Genomic DNA, 12642 nt, shown 5'->3' on the forward strand with positions numbered 1-12642 from the left:
AGGTCAGGTGTTCGAGACCAATCTGACCAACATGATGAAATCCCGTCTCTAATAAAAATACAAAAATTAGCCAGGCATGGTAGCGCGTGCCTGTAATCCCAGCTACTCAGGAGGCTAAGGTAGGAGAATCGCTTGAACCCAGGAGGCAGAGGTTGCAGTGAGCCGAGATCGCGCCATTGCACTCCAGCCTTGGCGACAGAGAGCGGCTCTGTCTCAAAAAATAAATAAAAATAAATAAATAAATAAAATATTTGGAGCAATATGGTATGGGCACAAGGAAGTGCTGCTTTCCATCACAGGCCAGTGATTACTTTTTGGGAGGGAGCTCTGTTATCTGGAAGCGGCATATGGGAAGCTTCTGGGTGCTGCCAAAGTTTCATTTCTGGGCTAGGATGATAATTACACATCCTATTTGGCTTTTTTGAAATTCATTAAACTGCATATTTAATGTCATATCTTTTTCTGTATGTGTAATTTTACAATAAAGCTTCTCCAAGTCACTTGGAGATGTAGATGTGGAACTGGAGTGAGTTGGTGGGGAGGGGCTTTCTTCCACACTCTTACATCTTTGTGCACATACATACTGTCACATATGTACCTATACTCCCAGCACTTTGGGAGGCTGAGGCAGGAGGATTGCTTGTGCCCAGGAGTTCGAGACCAGCCTGGCCAACATGGTGAGGAACCCGTCTCTACAAAAAATACAAAAGTTAGCAGGGTGTGGTGGTGTGTGCCTATAGTCCCAGGTAATTGGGAGGCTGAGGCGGGAGGATCACCTGAGCCTGGGAGGTTGAGGTTGCAGTAAGCTGAGATTGTGCCACGGCGCTCCATCCAGCCTGGGCAGTAGAGTGAGACCCTGTCTCAACATAAATAAATAAATGAAATAAAGAGAAGCTGCTGTCAAGCAAGACTGGATCTTGCCCTCTCTCTCGATTTTCTATTTCCTGAGGTAATAGATTTACTTTTTAGAAAAGCCACTTTGAGATGGGGTTTCTATTAGTTACAGCTAAAAAGAACCAGACTAAACTAAATCAATGTCCAGGGCAGTGGGGTTTAGAGGAAGTTGTGTGGGGAACAGATTCAAGAGAAAGTAGGGGCAGAATCAATGAGATGCAATCACTGATTGGATGATGATGGTTAGAAGGGGTTATGTCCCTAAAATAGATGTACCATTTTCCCAGTCTATTAGATGGCATCATGTACCACTAAGGATGAGATGCATAATGATGTTAAAGATGTCAAAATACCAAAAAAGTGTCTTAGGATCAACTAAAGAAATTACCAGAACTATAAATTTTCTTTCTTTCTTTTTTTTTTTTGCAAATATGTTACTGTTTTATTAATTAAGCTATTAGGTTTTCAGGTGGTTAGTTACACAGTAATGAACAACTGAGGGGATGTTTACTTTTTTCTCTAGATCTTGAGCCCTTGTTGTTAACTTTATAGACACGTATTTACTACTGTAAACAGTAAATTTAGAGACTTTATTTATTTATTTATTTTAGACGGAGTTTCACTCTTATTTCCCAGGCTGGAGTGTAGTGGTGTGATCTTGGCTCACTGCAACCTCTGCCTCCGGGTTCAAGCGATTCTCCTGCCTCAGACTCCCAAGTAGCTGGGATTACAGGCGCCTGCCACCACGCCCAGATAATTTTATATTTTTAGTAGAGACAGGGTTTCACCATGTTGATCAGGCTGGTCTTGAACTCCTGACCTCAAGTGATCCACCCACCTCGGCCTCCCAAAGTGCTGGGATTACAGGCGTAAGCCATCGTGCCTGGTGAGAACTCTATTTCTAAGATAATTAATCATTTTCTGCATACACAGAGCAAATAGCTTCTAATAGATTTTAAATTTACAAAAGTATAATTTTTTTTACAGTTTTTCTTCTTGGGCGCTATTTTATTTTCTTCTATCAATATATAAATATTTTGTGCAAATCCGTACTTTGAACCAACAAATAGTAAATATTAGCTTAACAAAAAAGATATTCACAATCTTCGTAACAAAAGATTGCAGTATTATTAATGCTATAATGACATTATGTATTAGGTGTATGATATCACTGGGGAAGAACTGAGCAATTCTATTATAGCTGCAGGGTGGCATTTGAGAACTTCATGACATAGAAACAGGAATAAGACAGGAGGTTCGAAGCATCAGAGAGGTTTCATATTGATTCAGTTTCAAATGAAGTCTGTAGTAAATTTTCCCTAGTTTGTGGCAAAATGACAAAATTAAAGACAAAGTAGCGAGTCTTTGTGTGAAGCTAAATTTATTCAAACTAAAGATTTACACTTTAAAAAAAATCTTTTATTCTTTTTTTTGTGTGTTTTTTCCTTTTTCTAGTTCTATGAAATGATAATTATGGCCAATGTTTGATTTCATTTTATTTATTTATTTAGAGATACTGTCTTGCTCTGTTACCTAAGCTGCAGTACAGTGGCATGATCATAATTCACTGAATTTTCTGTCTTCCGGGGCTCAATAAATAGTAAAATCTTTGGAGCAATACTGGTATGGGCCCACAAGGAAGTGCTGCTTTCATCACAGGCAGTGATTACTTTTTGGGAGGGAGTCTGTTTATCGGAGCGGCATATGGGAAGCTTCCTGGTGCTGCCAAAGTTTCATTTCCTGGGCTGGAGATAATTACACATCTATTGGCTTTTTTGAAATTCATTAAACTGCATATTAATGTCATATCTTTTTCTGTATGGTAATTTTTACAATAAATGCTATCTCCAAGTCACTTGCGAGATGTAGATGGGAACTGGAAGTAGTTGGTGGGGGAGGGGCTTTCTTCCACACTCGTTACATCTTTGTGCCATACATGATCCTGTCACAATATGGGTACCTAATACTCCCCAGCACTGTGGGAGGCCTGAGGCAGGAGGTTGCCTGTGCCCCAAGGAGTTCGAGACTAGCCTGGCCAACATGTGGAGGAACCTCAGAATGCTCCCGCCTCCTCAGCCCCGCCTGAGACTACAGGCAAGTGCCACCATGCCATGCTAATTTTTTTATTTTTATTTTTAGTAGAGAAGTGGTTGCCCTATGTTGCCCAGGCTGGTCTGAAACTCCTGAGTTCAAAGTGATCCTCCTGTCTTGGCCTCCCAAAGTATTGGGATTTGAGCCAATGTGCCAAGCCAGCAGATGCTTAATTTAGAGAAAGTTTTTATTTTGCACAAAAGAAAGGCACAAAAACCCAAAATCAATGCCAACTCTTGTTAGTCTCTTCATCTACTTGTTTTGTTTTCATGGACTTTGACACAGGTTCATAAAACCCCCAGATCCGGGAACAATGCTAGTAGGCGATATTTAAGATTGGTTTGTTTCTTCAGAACCTGTTAATTCCACTGTGTAAATTACCTCCCTGAGATAACCAGAAGCCTCCCCAGCACTGGGCATTGTGCCAGAGGAGGGTGAGGCTGGAAACCTGGGTTTGACCCTGCTAGGCTTTCTCCATAAAGGTTTCAGCCCCTCATCCCATATCAGGAGTGTTTTTGGAGAAAGCTGCACTCTGTTAAGCTCCAGGCTGCAGTGTAGAGAGGGAGTGAAGGAGCTCTCTGTACCCAAGGAAAGTGCAGCTGAGACTCCGACAAGGTCTCTGAGTTGGGGGAACCCTGTTTTCAGCTTAGGTCTGCTTTTGATCTCAGAGATGTGTGAAGTTTAAACAAAAGGCAAGGGTTTTTGGAGTCTTTATAGGACTGGACAGGGGTGGGGCAGGGATGTAGAGAAAAATGATGGCCAAGACGACGACCTTCATCTTGCTTTCTTTAGATTACGATGAACCAACTCAGCTTCCTGCTTTTTCTCGCTGCGGCCACCAGAGGGTGGATTACAGGTGAGTCGCTCTGCTAGGGACAGAATTCCTTCAGCTGGGTGGCTCCTGGGATCCTGGTCTCTCCCAGGACACAGAGCGTATCTTTGAGATGCACAGAGGCTGGCTTGCATATAGACTGAGTGCTGATTTCTGGTCTCTGGTGGGATCTGGCCTATGGCAGTGAGCGTGTTGCTTGAGGCATGTCCTGGGTCCAGGCTGTGTGCTTTTGTGTGGCCCTGAGGGGGCTGTGGTAAGAACTGTGTCACCTCCCAGCCATTGCCCACTCCTGTGATCTTGGCTGTGGGATTTCCATGGGAACTACATGGTCTGGCTTGTGCCTGGAGAATGTTCTCTTCACAGTCTTCCTCTCTACAACAAGAATAACAATGACATTTAAAAATTTGTATTTTCCCTCACTGTAAATTTTTTTTTTTTTAAAGAAAAGGCTGTTTCAAAATATCTTCTTACTTCATCTTTGCAAAATCACTGTTTATTAACAGTGTTTTAGGTATGAGAAAACTGAGATCAGTCACCTCTGACCTCAAAGCTTTTCCCCTAGACTGTTCCAATAGTTTGCAGACTTTTTGGAGTAGAGATTAGTCTCACTGCTCCCTACTTCACACCCCATGTTTCAGCCATATTAAGCAGTTTGTAGTTCTACAGCTGGGCCACGCTGTATTTTTTCTTTTTTTTCTCGAGGCCTGTGGATATGCTGTTTTCCCTGCCTTGGATTCTCTTCCTACTGATAAATCATGTTTATTCTCTCAGAAGAAGCTACGATGTCACCTGGATTGAAGGTCTTCTGTGACTAAGACATGAGACAACCCCTCTTGCCTCCTTCTCCCAGGCAACTGCTCTACTCGCTGTCTGTCCTTTCCATTCTCCATTCTTACCTCAGAGTCTTTCTTTCGTTCTCTTGAGTTTGTCTTTCTTCTACCATTTATTCTTCTCAATCCAATTTTCTGTTGACTTGTCAGCAATTCCCTCTAGAGGCAAGCTCTTGCTGGGGAAGTTTAATGTCTTTGATTACTCAGTGCTTAGGGCAGGACCCAGCACAAAGGCAGGTCGTGTGGCGGGAGGCCCGCATTAAGCCTGTGCTGGCTGTCGCATCGGACGGGGTGAGTGGGTGTGAAGCTGATGGGCTGAGTGGATGTGACGCTGATGGGCTGAGTGGATGTGACTCTGATGTGCTGAGTGAATGTGACGCTGATGGGCTGAGTCGGTGTGACGCTGCTGGGCTGAGTGGATGTGACACTGGCTGTCTTAGGCCTTACCACCCTGGCATTGAGGTTCTGCTACAGTGGTGGAATGAGCGTGGGACTGTTGATAGGAGAGGCTAGGTTTTGTGTCAGACCAGGAATGAGAGTCGAACTCTGTGTATTCCGTAGATGAGGCTAACACTTACTCCAAGGAATGGACCTGTTCTTCGTCTTCATCTCTGCCCAGAACCTGCAAGGAAATCAAAGACAAGTGCCCTAGTGCATGTGGTGAGTGATAAACACTCAAACAGAGCTCAGTGAGGGTATCAGGATTGTGTCTTCTGGGAGTCATTTTGTCTTTTAGTTAAATAAATTGTGGTAAAGTATATGTATACATATTACAATTTGCATAATATTTGCCATTTTCAGCAACAGTAAGTGTGCAATTCAGTGGCATTCATTGCCTTCAAGGTTGTGCAACCATCACTGCTATCCATATGCAGAACTTTTTCATTACCACAAACAGAAACTCTGTACTTAATAACTAGGAGGGGCCGGATGCGGTGGCTCACAACTGTAAAGTGCTCACCCAGCACTTTACGAGGCTGTGGCAGGTGGGTGTGGTGATGCACACTTGTAATTCCAGCTACTTGGGAGGCTGAAGTGGGAGGATCGCTTGAACTCAGGAGGCAGAGGTGGCAGTGAGCCGAGATGGTGCTACTGCACTCCAGCCTGGGCAACAGAGTGAGGCTCCATCTCAAAAACAAAAACAACAACAAAACAAAACAAAAAATAACATGGAGTTATTAAGCAATAACTCCCTTCCCTCAGTCTCTGGTAGCTGCATTCTACTTTCTGTCTGTATGAATTTGCCTAGTGTAGTTACCTCACGTAATTGGAGTCATACGGTATTTGTCCTTTGGTGTCTGACTTACTTCATTTAGCACAGTGTTTTGAGGGTTTGTCCATGTTGTAGCATGGGTATTTCATTCCCTTTTATCCATTGTTGATACATATATGCACACACACCATGTTTTGTTTATTCATTCACCTGTTAGTGAATATTTGAATTGTTTCTTCTGTTTGACTCTTGTGACTAATGCAGCGATAAACACTGGTGCAAAAGCATCAGCTTGAGACCCTATTTTCAATTCTTTTGGGGATAGAACTGCACTGGAATTTCTGGGTCATATGATAATTCCATGTTTAACTTTATGAAAAATGTCACTGGGATTTTATACAATTCTATGTTCTGCCTCAGTTACAGGAACATGATCTTCTGAACTCAGGGAGGCCCCAGTAGCCCTGGGAGCACTGAGTGATGTGACTCAGGACAGGAGCCTTTAGGCCATGTTTCTGGTTCCTGGGGCCTTTCTTGTCACGGGGCTGAGATGAATCCTGAGCTCTCAGACAGGGAGGCTCTGGGCTGATTCTCTCTACAGATGGCCTGTATTTTCTCCGCACTGAGAATGGTGTTATCTACCAGACCTTCTGTGACATGACCTCTGGGGGTGGCGGCTGGACCCTGGTGGCCAGCGTGCACGAGAATGACATGCATGGGAAGTGCACGGTGGGTGATCGCTGGTCCAGTCAGCAGGGCAGCAAAGCAGACTACCCAGAGGGGGACGGCAACTGGGCCAACTACAACACCTTTGGGTCTGCAGAGGCAGCCACGAGCGATGACTACAAGGTTGGTGCCACTTCCCACCCACTAGGGTGAGGGTGAGGAGTAGAGTGTGGCTGGCCACAAGCCTGCAGGGGGGAGGGCTGGAAAGTGGGGATGTGGGGAAGGGCTGGAGAAGAAGAGAGAAATACATGCACCTTTTTTTTTTTTTCTTTTCTTGAGACGGAGTCTCACTCTGTTGCCCAGGTTGGAGTGCAATGGTGTGATCTTGGCTCATAGCAACCACTGCCTCCTGGGTTCAAGTGTTCCTCTGCTTCAAAAGTAGCTGGGATTATAAGTGCTCACTACCACACTTGGCTAAGTTTTGTACTTGTAGTAGAGACGAGTTTTCTCCATGTTGGCCGGAATTACTGACCTCAAGTGATCTGCCCACCTTGGTCTCCAAAAGTGCTGGGATTACAGGCATGAGCCACCACGCCCAGCCAACTTACATGTAGAATCACAACTTCCTCCTAACAAGGCCGTTAGGGCCCTGGGTGTGGTGGGATCATCTGCTGGGAGTGGGGTGTCTGAGTGTGGCTGGCCATCTGCTCACCTGGAGTCCAGAGCTCTCAGTCCAGCCGTGGCTGCATGTGTGGACCTTCTGCCTCCTGGGACCTCCTGGCCCAGTCAGGCTCAGTGTCTGTTGCTTTCCAGAACCCCGGCTACTATGACATCCAGGCCAAGGACCTGGGCATCTGGCACGTGCCCAACAAATCCCCCATGCAGCATTGGAGAAACAGCTCCCTGCTGAGGTACCACACCAACACTGGCTTCCTCCAGACACTGGGACATAATCTGTTTGGCATCTACCAGGTACAGAGGGCTGCTGGCTGGGACTGGTTTTCATGGGTGTTCAGAAAGCAAGTGTTAGAGGTTAGGCAGCAATCATTTTTTAATGGGCCTGTCTTCCATATTCTTCTAACCTATATTTGCTAATGGCTTCTGTTGCTTCTCTTAGGAATTCTGAACCAGGCAAGAGAAAAGATCTATGGGAGGAGTGGGGGCCTGGGGTAGGGATAGCATTAGGAGAAATACCTAATGTAAATGACGGGTTAATGGGTGCAGCAAACCAACATGACACGTGTATACCTATGTAACCAACCTGCACATTGTGCACATGTACCCTAGAACCTAGAGTATAATAAATAATAATAATAATAATAATAATAATAATAATAAAAGACCTATGGGAGAGGACAGCTGGGGCAGGAAGAGTGTGGGTGGGTTGGGGAGAAGGAGAGAGAGAATGAAGTGATCTAGGCTGCCACAGAATCACAGCTCCTGAGTAACTGGCAGCAGTGCCAGGGAAAGATTCTTAGTTTGACTGGTTTTGAAGTAATCTCAGTTACTGAGAAAGCATTGTTTCCCCTCTATGAATGGCAGCATCCCAGGAGATGCTGGTAATGGCAAATCTGTTGTCTTTACTCCATGACTTTTTCTTTCTTTGTAGAAATTCCCAGTGAAATATGGAGTAGGACGGTGTATTACTGACAATGGCCCGGCGATCCCTGTGGTCTATGATTTTGGTGATGCCCAGAAAACAGCATCTTATTATTCACCCTATGGCCAGCGTGAGTCTTTAATGATCCTCTGAACTCTCAGTAGGAAAGGGAATACATTCAACTGTGCTAGGTAACAGTTGTGCATCTGACTGAAGCCTGGTTCTCTTCTGTAATGTTCCCTGTATTGCCTCACTTGTTTTGCATGGCTGCCTTTGAGATCTGAGCTGTTATTAACGTCATTTTAGGAAACTGAAGCACTGAGAGGTTTAGAATCTTGCCAAGATCACAAGGCATATGTGGAAGAGTTATCAATTGGGGTGAGAAATTTGGCTCCAGATTTTTTTTTTTTTTTCTTGAGATGGAGTTTCACTCTTGTTGCCCAGGCTGGAGTGCAATTGTGCAGTTTTGGCTCACCACAACCTGTGCCTCCCAGGTTCAAATGATTTTCCTGTCTCAGCCTCCCAAGTAGCTAGGATTACAGGTGCCCGCCACCATCCTGGCTAATTTTTGTATTTTTAGTAGAGATGGGGTTTCACCATGTTGACCAGGCTGGTCTCCAACTCCCGACCTTAGGCGATCCACCCCCTTTGGCCTCCCAAAGTGTTGGAATTACAGGTGTAATGAGCCACCGTGCCTGGCCAGGCTGCAGACTCCAGACTCTTCACTCCTAACAACCCACTCTCAGCCCTGCAGGAGCTTGTTAGGACCAGGCCAGGCCATGTGTATAGAACAACCAAAAAAATGGCAGGACTTTTTTTTTTCTTATTGTGAGTTTATTTTGTGTGAAGCCAAAGGTGGTAGTACAGTTTGCTTCGCAGAGCCTGAGCATATATTATAGAACTCAAAGCTGTTATTGTTTACATTTGGGAGTTGAGAGTTTAAAACAAAGGAGAAAAGAAAAATGTAAATAGGAACAGAGTGAATACATCTGTTAACTGCTGAAACTCAGTCCTTGTAGATGTTCAGTGGTGATCTTCCCGCAGAGTTGAATTTCTCTTCACAAGCCTCTGGCAGATGAGGAACCCTCTCTGAGGACCAGCTCTTGCTCTCTGGGGTTGGGAAAAGTTCCCTCTTAGCTAAGTTTGAGGCCAGGATGCACCAGCCATTGGCCACAGAGGTGCTGGGCTCCACCAGTACAGCTGGAGTGTTGGGCTGTAGCCTGAGCTTTGGCATCGAGAATCTCAGGGCTGGCCTAACAAAAGTGATTTCTAGCATCTTCCTTGAATGCTGTTTTGTGCCTCTTGTTTTCAGTGGAGTTCACTGCGGGATTTGTTCAGTTCAGGGTATTTAATAATGAGAGAGCAGCCAACGCCTTGTGTGCTGGAATGAAGGTCACTGGATGTAACACTGAACACGTGAGTCTCTATGGGGACCACAAGGACCTGTGAGTAAGGTCGCGTTTGTCAGTGTGTGTTGGTATGTGTGTGTGTGTTGAGTGTGGTATGACTGGTGTATGTGTGTATGTGTATGGTTATGTGACATTCTCTTGCTCATTGCTAGGCTTCAGGGGCCAGGGCTGTGGGACCCTTTATCCAGGTGTACACATCCTGTCCCTCTGAGGACCAAAATCAAGGAGTGAGCCTTCAAAGAACCATTGCTGGGTGCTCAGGCTTTGTGAGAAAACACTTAATCGCTTGGAGGTGGGGTGAGGTTTGTGTGCAGAAACATTCTGTAGTAGTCTTTAGAGCTGAGATTCCTTGCGAAACACAGGTGTTATTTTTCTTCATCTGAGATTTATATTTCAGAGAAAACCTGGGCCTCCCCAACCCTAGCCATGGTTTGCCTAGATACACACTGCACTGGGGAGTTGCTGGGACAGTCCTGGACATCACCTTCTAGAAACCTCACTCAGGCCATCCCTTGTGTGGTTGAAATGTTAAGGCTCAGGAATCCCGAATGGTGGATTGATAAATTCCAGTGATTTTAAATGGAATACCAGTTGTATTAGTCCATTTTCTCACTGCTATAAAGAAATACTGGCCAGGCATGGTGGCTCACGCCTGTAATCCCAGTACTTTGGGAGGCAAGGCAGGTGGATCTCTTGAGTTCAGGAGTTTGAGACCAGCCTGGGAAACATGGCGAAGCCTTGTCTCTACAAAAAATACAAAAATTAGTCGAGTGTGGTGGTGCATGCCTGTGGTCTTAGCTACTTGGGAGGCTGAGGTGGGAGGATCCGCTTAAGCCTGGGTGGTGGAGGTTGCAGTGAACCAAGATCACACCACTGTACTCCAGCCTGGGTGACAGAGCGAGACCCTGTCTCAAAAAAAAAAAAAAAAAAAAGAAAAGAAAAGAAAAGAAAAGAAAGGAAAAGAAATATCTGAGACAGGATAATTTATAAAGAAATGAGGTTCAATTGGCTCATGGTTCTGCAGGCTGTACTGTAAATATAGTGGCTTCTGCTTCTAGGGAAGTCTCAGGAGGCTTCCAAACATGGCAGAAGGCAAAGATGGACTGAGGTGTCTCCCGTAGCAGGAGCAGGAGTGAGGGCAGGGGATGTACTACACACTTTTTTTTTTTTGAGACAGAGTTTTGCTCTTGTTGCCCAGGCTGAAGTGCAATGGCACGATCTAGGCTCGCCACAACCTCTGCCTCCCGGGTTCAAGCGATTCTCTTGCCTCAGTCTCCCAGGTAGCTGGGTTTACAGGCATGAGCCACCACACTGGGCTAATTTTGTATTTTTAGTAGAGATGGGGTTTCTCCATGTTGGTCAGGCTGGTCTCGAACTCCTGACCTCAAGTGATCTGCCTTCCTCAGTATCCCATAGTGCTAGGATTACAGGCATGAACCTCCACACCCAGCTGGTGCTACACGCTTTTAAATGTCCAGATCTTGTGAGAAGTCACTCACTATCATGAGGACAGCATCAAGGGGCTGGTGCTAAAATCATTCATGTGAAATCACCGCAATGATCAAATCACCTCCCACAAGGCCCCACCCCCAACACTGGGGATTACAATTTGACATGAGATTTTGTGGGGACCCAAGTCCAAACCATATCACCAGTTGAATACAGAGGATGAGCAGGGAAGTCTAGAATAACATGGTTCTCATTTGGGTGAGTGTCATTTATGAAGTCAGAGTGTCTGGATGATGAATAGGTTCTGGGTCAATGAGGGATATAATTAACTTTGTTTTGGTAATTTGGGGCTTGAGATGCCTGTGTAGATATCCAAGCTGGATTTTGAGGTCTTCAGCACAAGAAGCATCTCGACAGGAGATGGAGATTTTGGGGCCATCAGTGAATTTTTAGTAATTGAGGCCACAGTGGTCATGCAATTTATAAGGGAGAGGGAGATGGGTCCTCCACTAGGGAGCAGTGCTTAGAGGATTTATGAAAGAAGAGTACAGACAGGGGCTCTGAGCATGAGTGTTTAGAAAAGTTGAAAGAAAATCAAGACAATAATGTCACTAAAGCTAAAGGAAGAGAGTTTTGTTTTGTTTTTTTTCATTTTTGAGACAGGATCTTACTCTGTCGCCCAGGCTGCAGTGCAATGGTGCTATCTAGGCTCACTGCAACCTCCACCTCCCAAGTTCCAGCAATTCTCCTGCCTCAGCCTCCTGAGTAGTGGGACTACAGGTGCCTGTCACCGCACCTGGCTAATTTTTTTTTGAGAGGAGTCTCGTTCTGTCACCCAGGCTGGAGTGCAGTGGCATAATCTTGGCTCACAGCAAGCTCCGCCTCCCGGGTTGATGCCATTCTCCTGCCTCAGCCTCCCGAGTAGCTGAAACTACAGGCACCTGCCAGCACACCCAGCTAATTTTTTTTTTTTTAATTTTTAGTAGAGACGGGGCTTCACTGTGTTAGCCAGGATGGTCTCGATCTCCTGATCCACCCACCTCGGCCTCCCAAAATGCTGGGATTACAGGTGTGAGCCACCACACCTGGCCTGCACTCGGCTAAGTTTTGTATTTTTTGTGGAGACAGGGTTTCATCATGTTGGCCAGGCTGGTCTCGAACTCCTGGCCTCAAGTGATCCACCTTCTTCGGCCTCCCAAACTGCTGGGATTATAGGTGTGAGCCAAGGAAGAGACAGAGATTTTTACAGGAAGGATAGATCAACACTGTCAATGGAGAGTCTGATGAAGACCACAGAAATGACTGGATTCGGCTGTTAAGATGGCATTGGCCTCACCGGCAGATCTCTTATTACTGCCTCTTCCTCTCTTTGTTTCCCAGCACTGCATTGGTGGAGGAGGATACTTTCCAGAGTCTAGTCCCCAGCAGTGTGGAGATTTTTCTGGTTTTGCTTGGAGTGGATATGGAACTCATGTTGGTTATAGCAGCAGCCGGGAGATAACTGAGGCAGCTGTGCTTCTATTCTATCATTGAGAGCTTTGTGGGAGGGAACCCCGACCTCTCCTCCCAACCATGAGATCCCAAGGATGGAGAACAACTTACCCAGTAGCTACAATGTTAATGGCAGAAGAGAAACTAATAAATCATATTGACTCAAA

The 12642-nt window shown here is 45.4% G+C and overlaps 1 protein-coding gene across 2 annotated transcripts; it reads left to right on the top strand.

The window, feature by feature from the left end:
• The first annotated feature begins 3400 nt into the window (after nucleotides 1-3400).
• On the top strand, nucleotides 3401-12642 carry ITLN1 (intelectin 1). Of its 2 annotated transcripts, none has more exons than XM_017864898.1 (8): nucleotides 3401-3600; nucleotides 3778-3841; nucleotides 5209-5307; nucleotides 6462-6709; nucleotides 7340-7498; nucleotides 8136-8256; nucleotides 9439-9542; nucleotides 12365-12642. In XM_017864898.1, the coding sequence occupies exons 2-8, from the start codon at nucleotides 3784-3786 to the stop codon at nucleotides 12515-12517; spliced, it is 942 nt and encodes a 313-aa protein (XP_017720387.1). In that variant the 5' UTR covers nucleotides 3401-3600; nucleotides 3778-3783; the 3' UTR covers nucleotides 12518-12642. The 2 variants fall into 2 exon arrangements, with proteins under 2 accessions (XP_017720387.1, XP_017720388.1); XM_017864899.1 differs by having other exon boundaries at nucleotides 3473-3677.

Source organism: Rhinopithecus bieti, unplaced genomic scaffold (genome assembly GCF_001698545.2).
Source record: "Rhinopithecus bieti isolate Rb0 unplaced genomic scaffold, ASM169854v2 scaffold_77291, whole genome shotgun sequence".
Lineage (NCBI taxonomy): Eukaryota > Metazoa > Chordata > Mammalia > Primates > Cercopithecidae > Rhinopithecus > Rhinopithecus bieti.

Excerpts from the sequence above, each read along its gene's own strand:
- ITLN1 (XM_017864898.1), top strand. The coding sequence starts at position 3,784 with ATGAACCAACTCAGCTTCCTGCTTTTTCTCGCTGCGGCCACCAGAGGG. Across the intron at positions 3,842-5,208 it reads CACCAGAGGGTGGATTACAG|ATGAGGCTAACACTTACTCC; the intron begins GTGAGTCGCTCT and ends TGTATTCCGTAG. Across the intron at positions 9,543-12,364 it reads CTGGATGTAACACTGAACAC|CACTGCATTGGTGGAGGAGG; the intron begins GTGAGTCTCTAT and ends TTTGTTTCCCAG.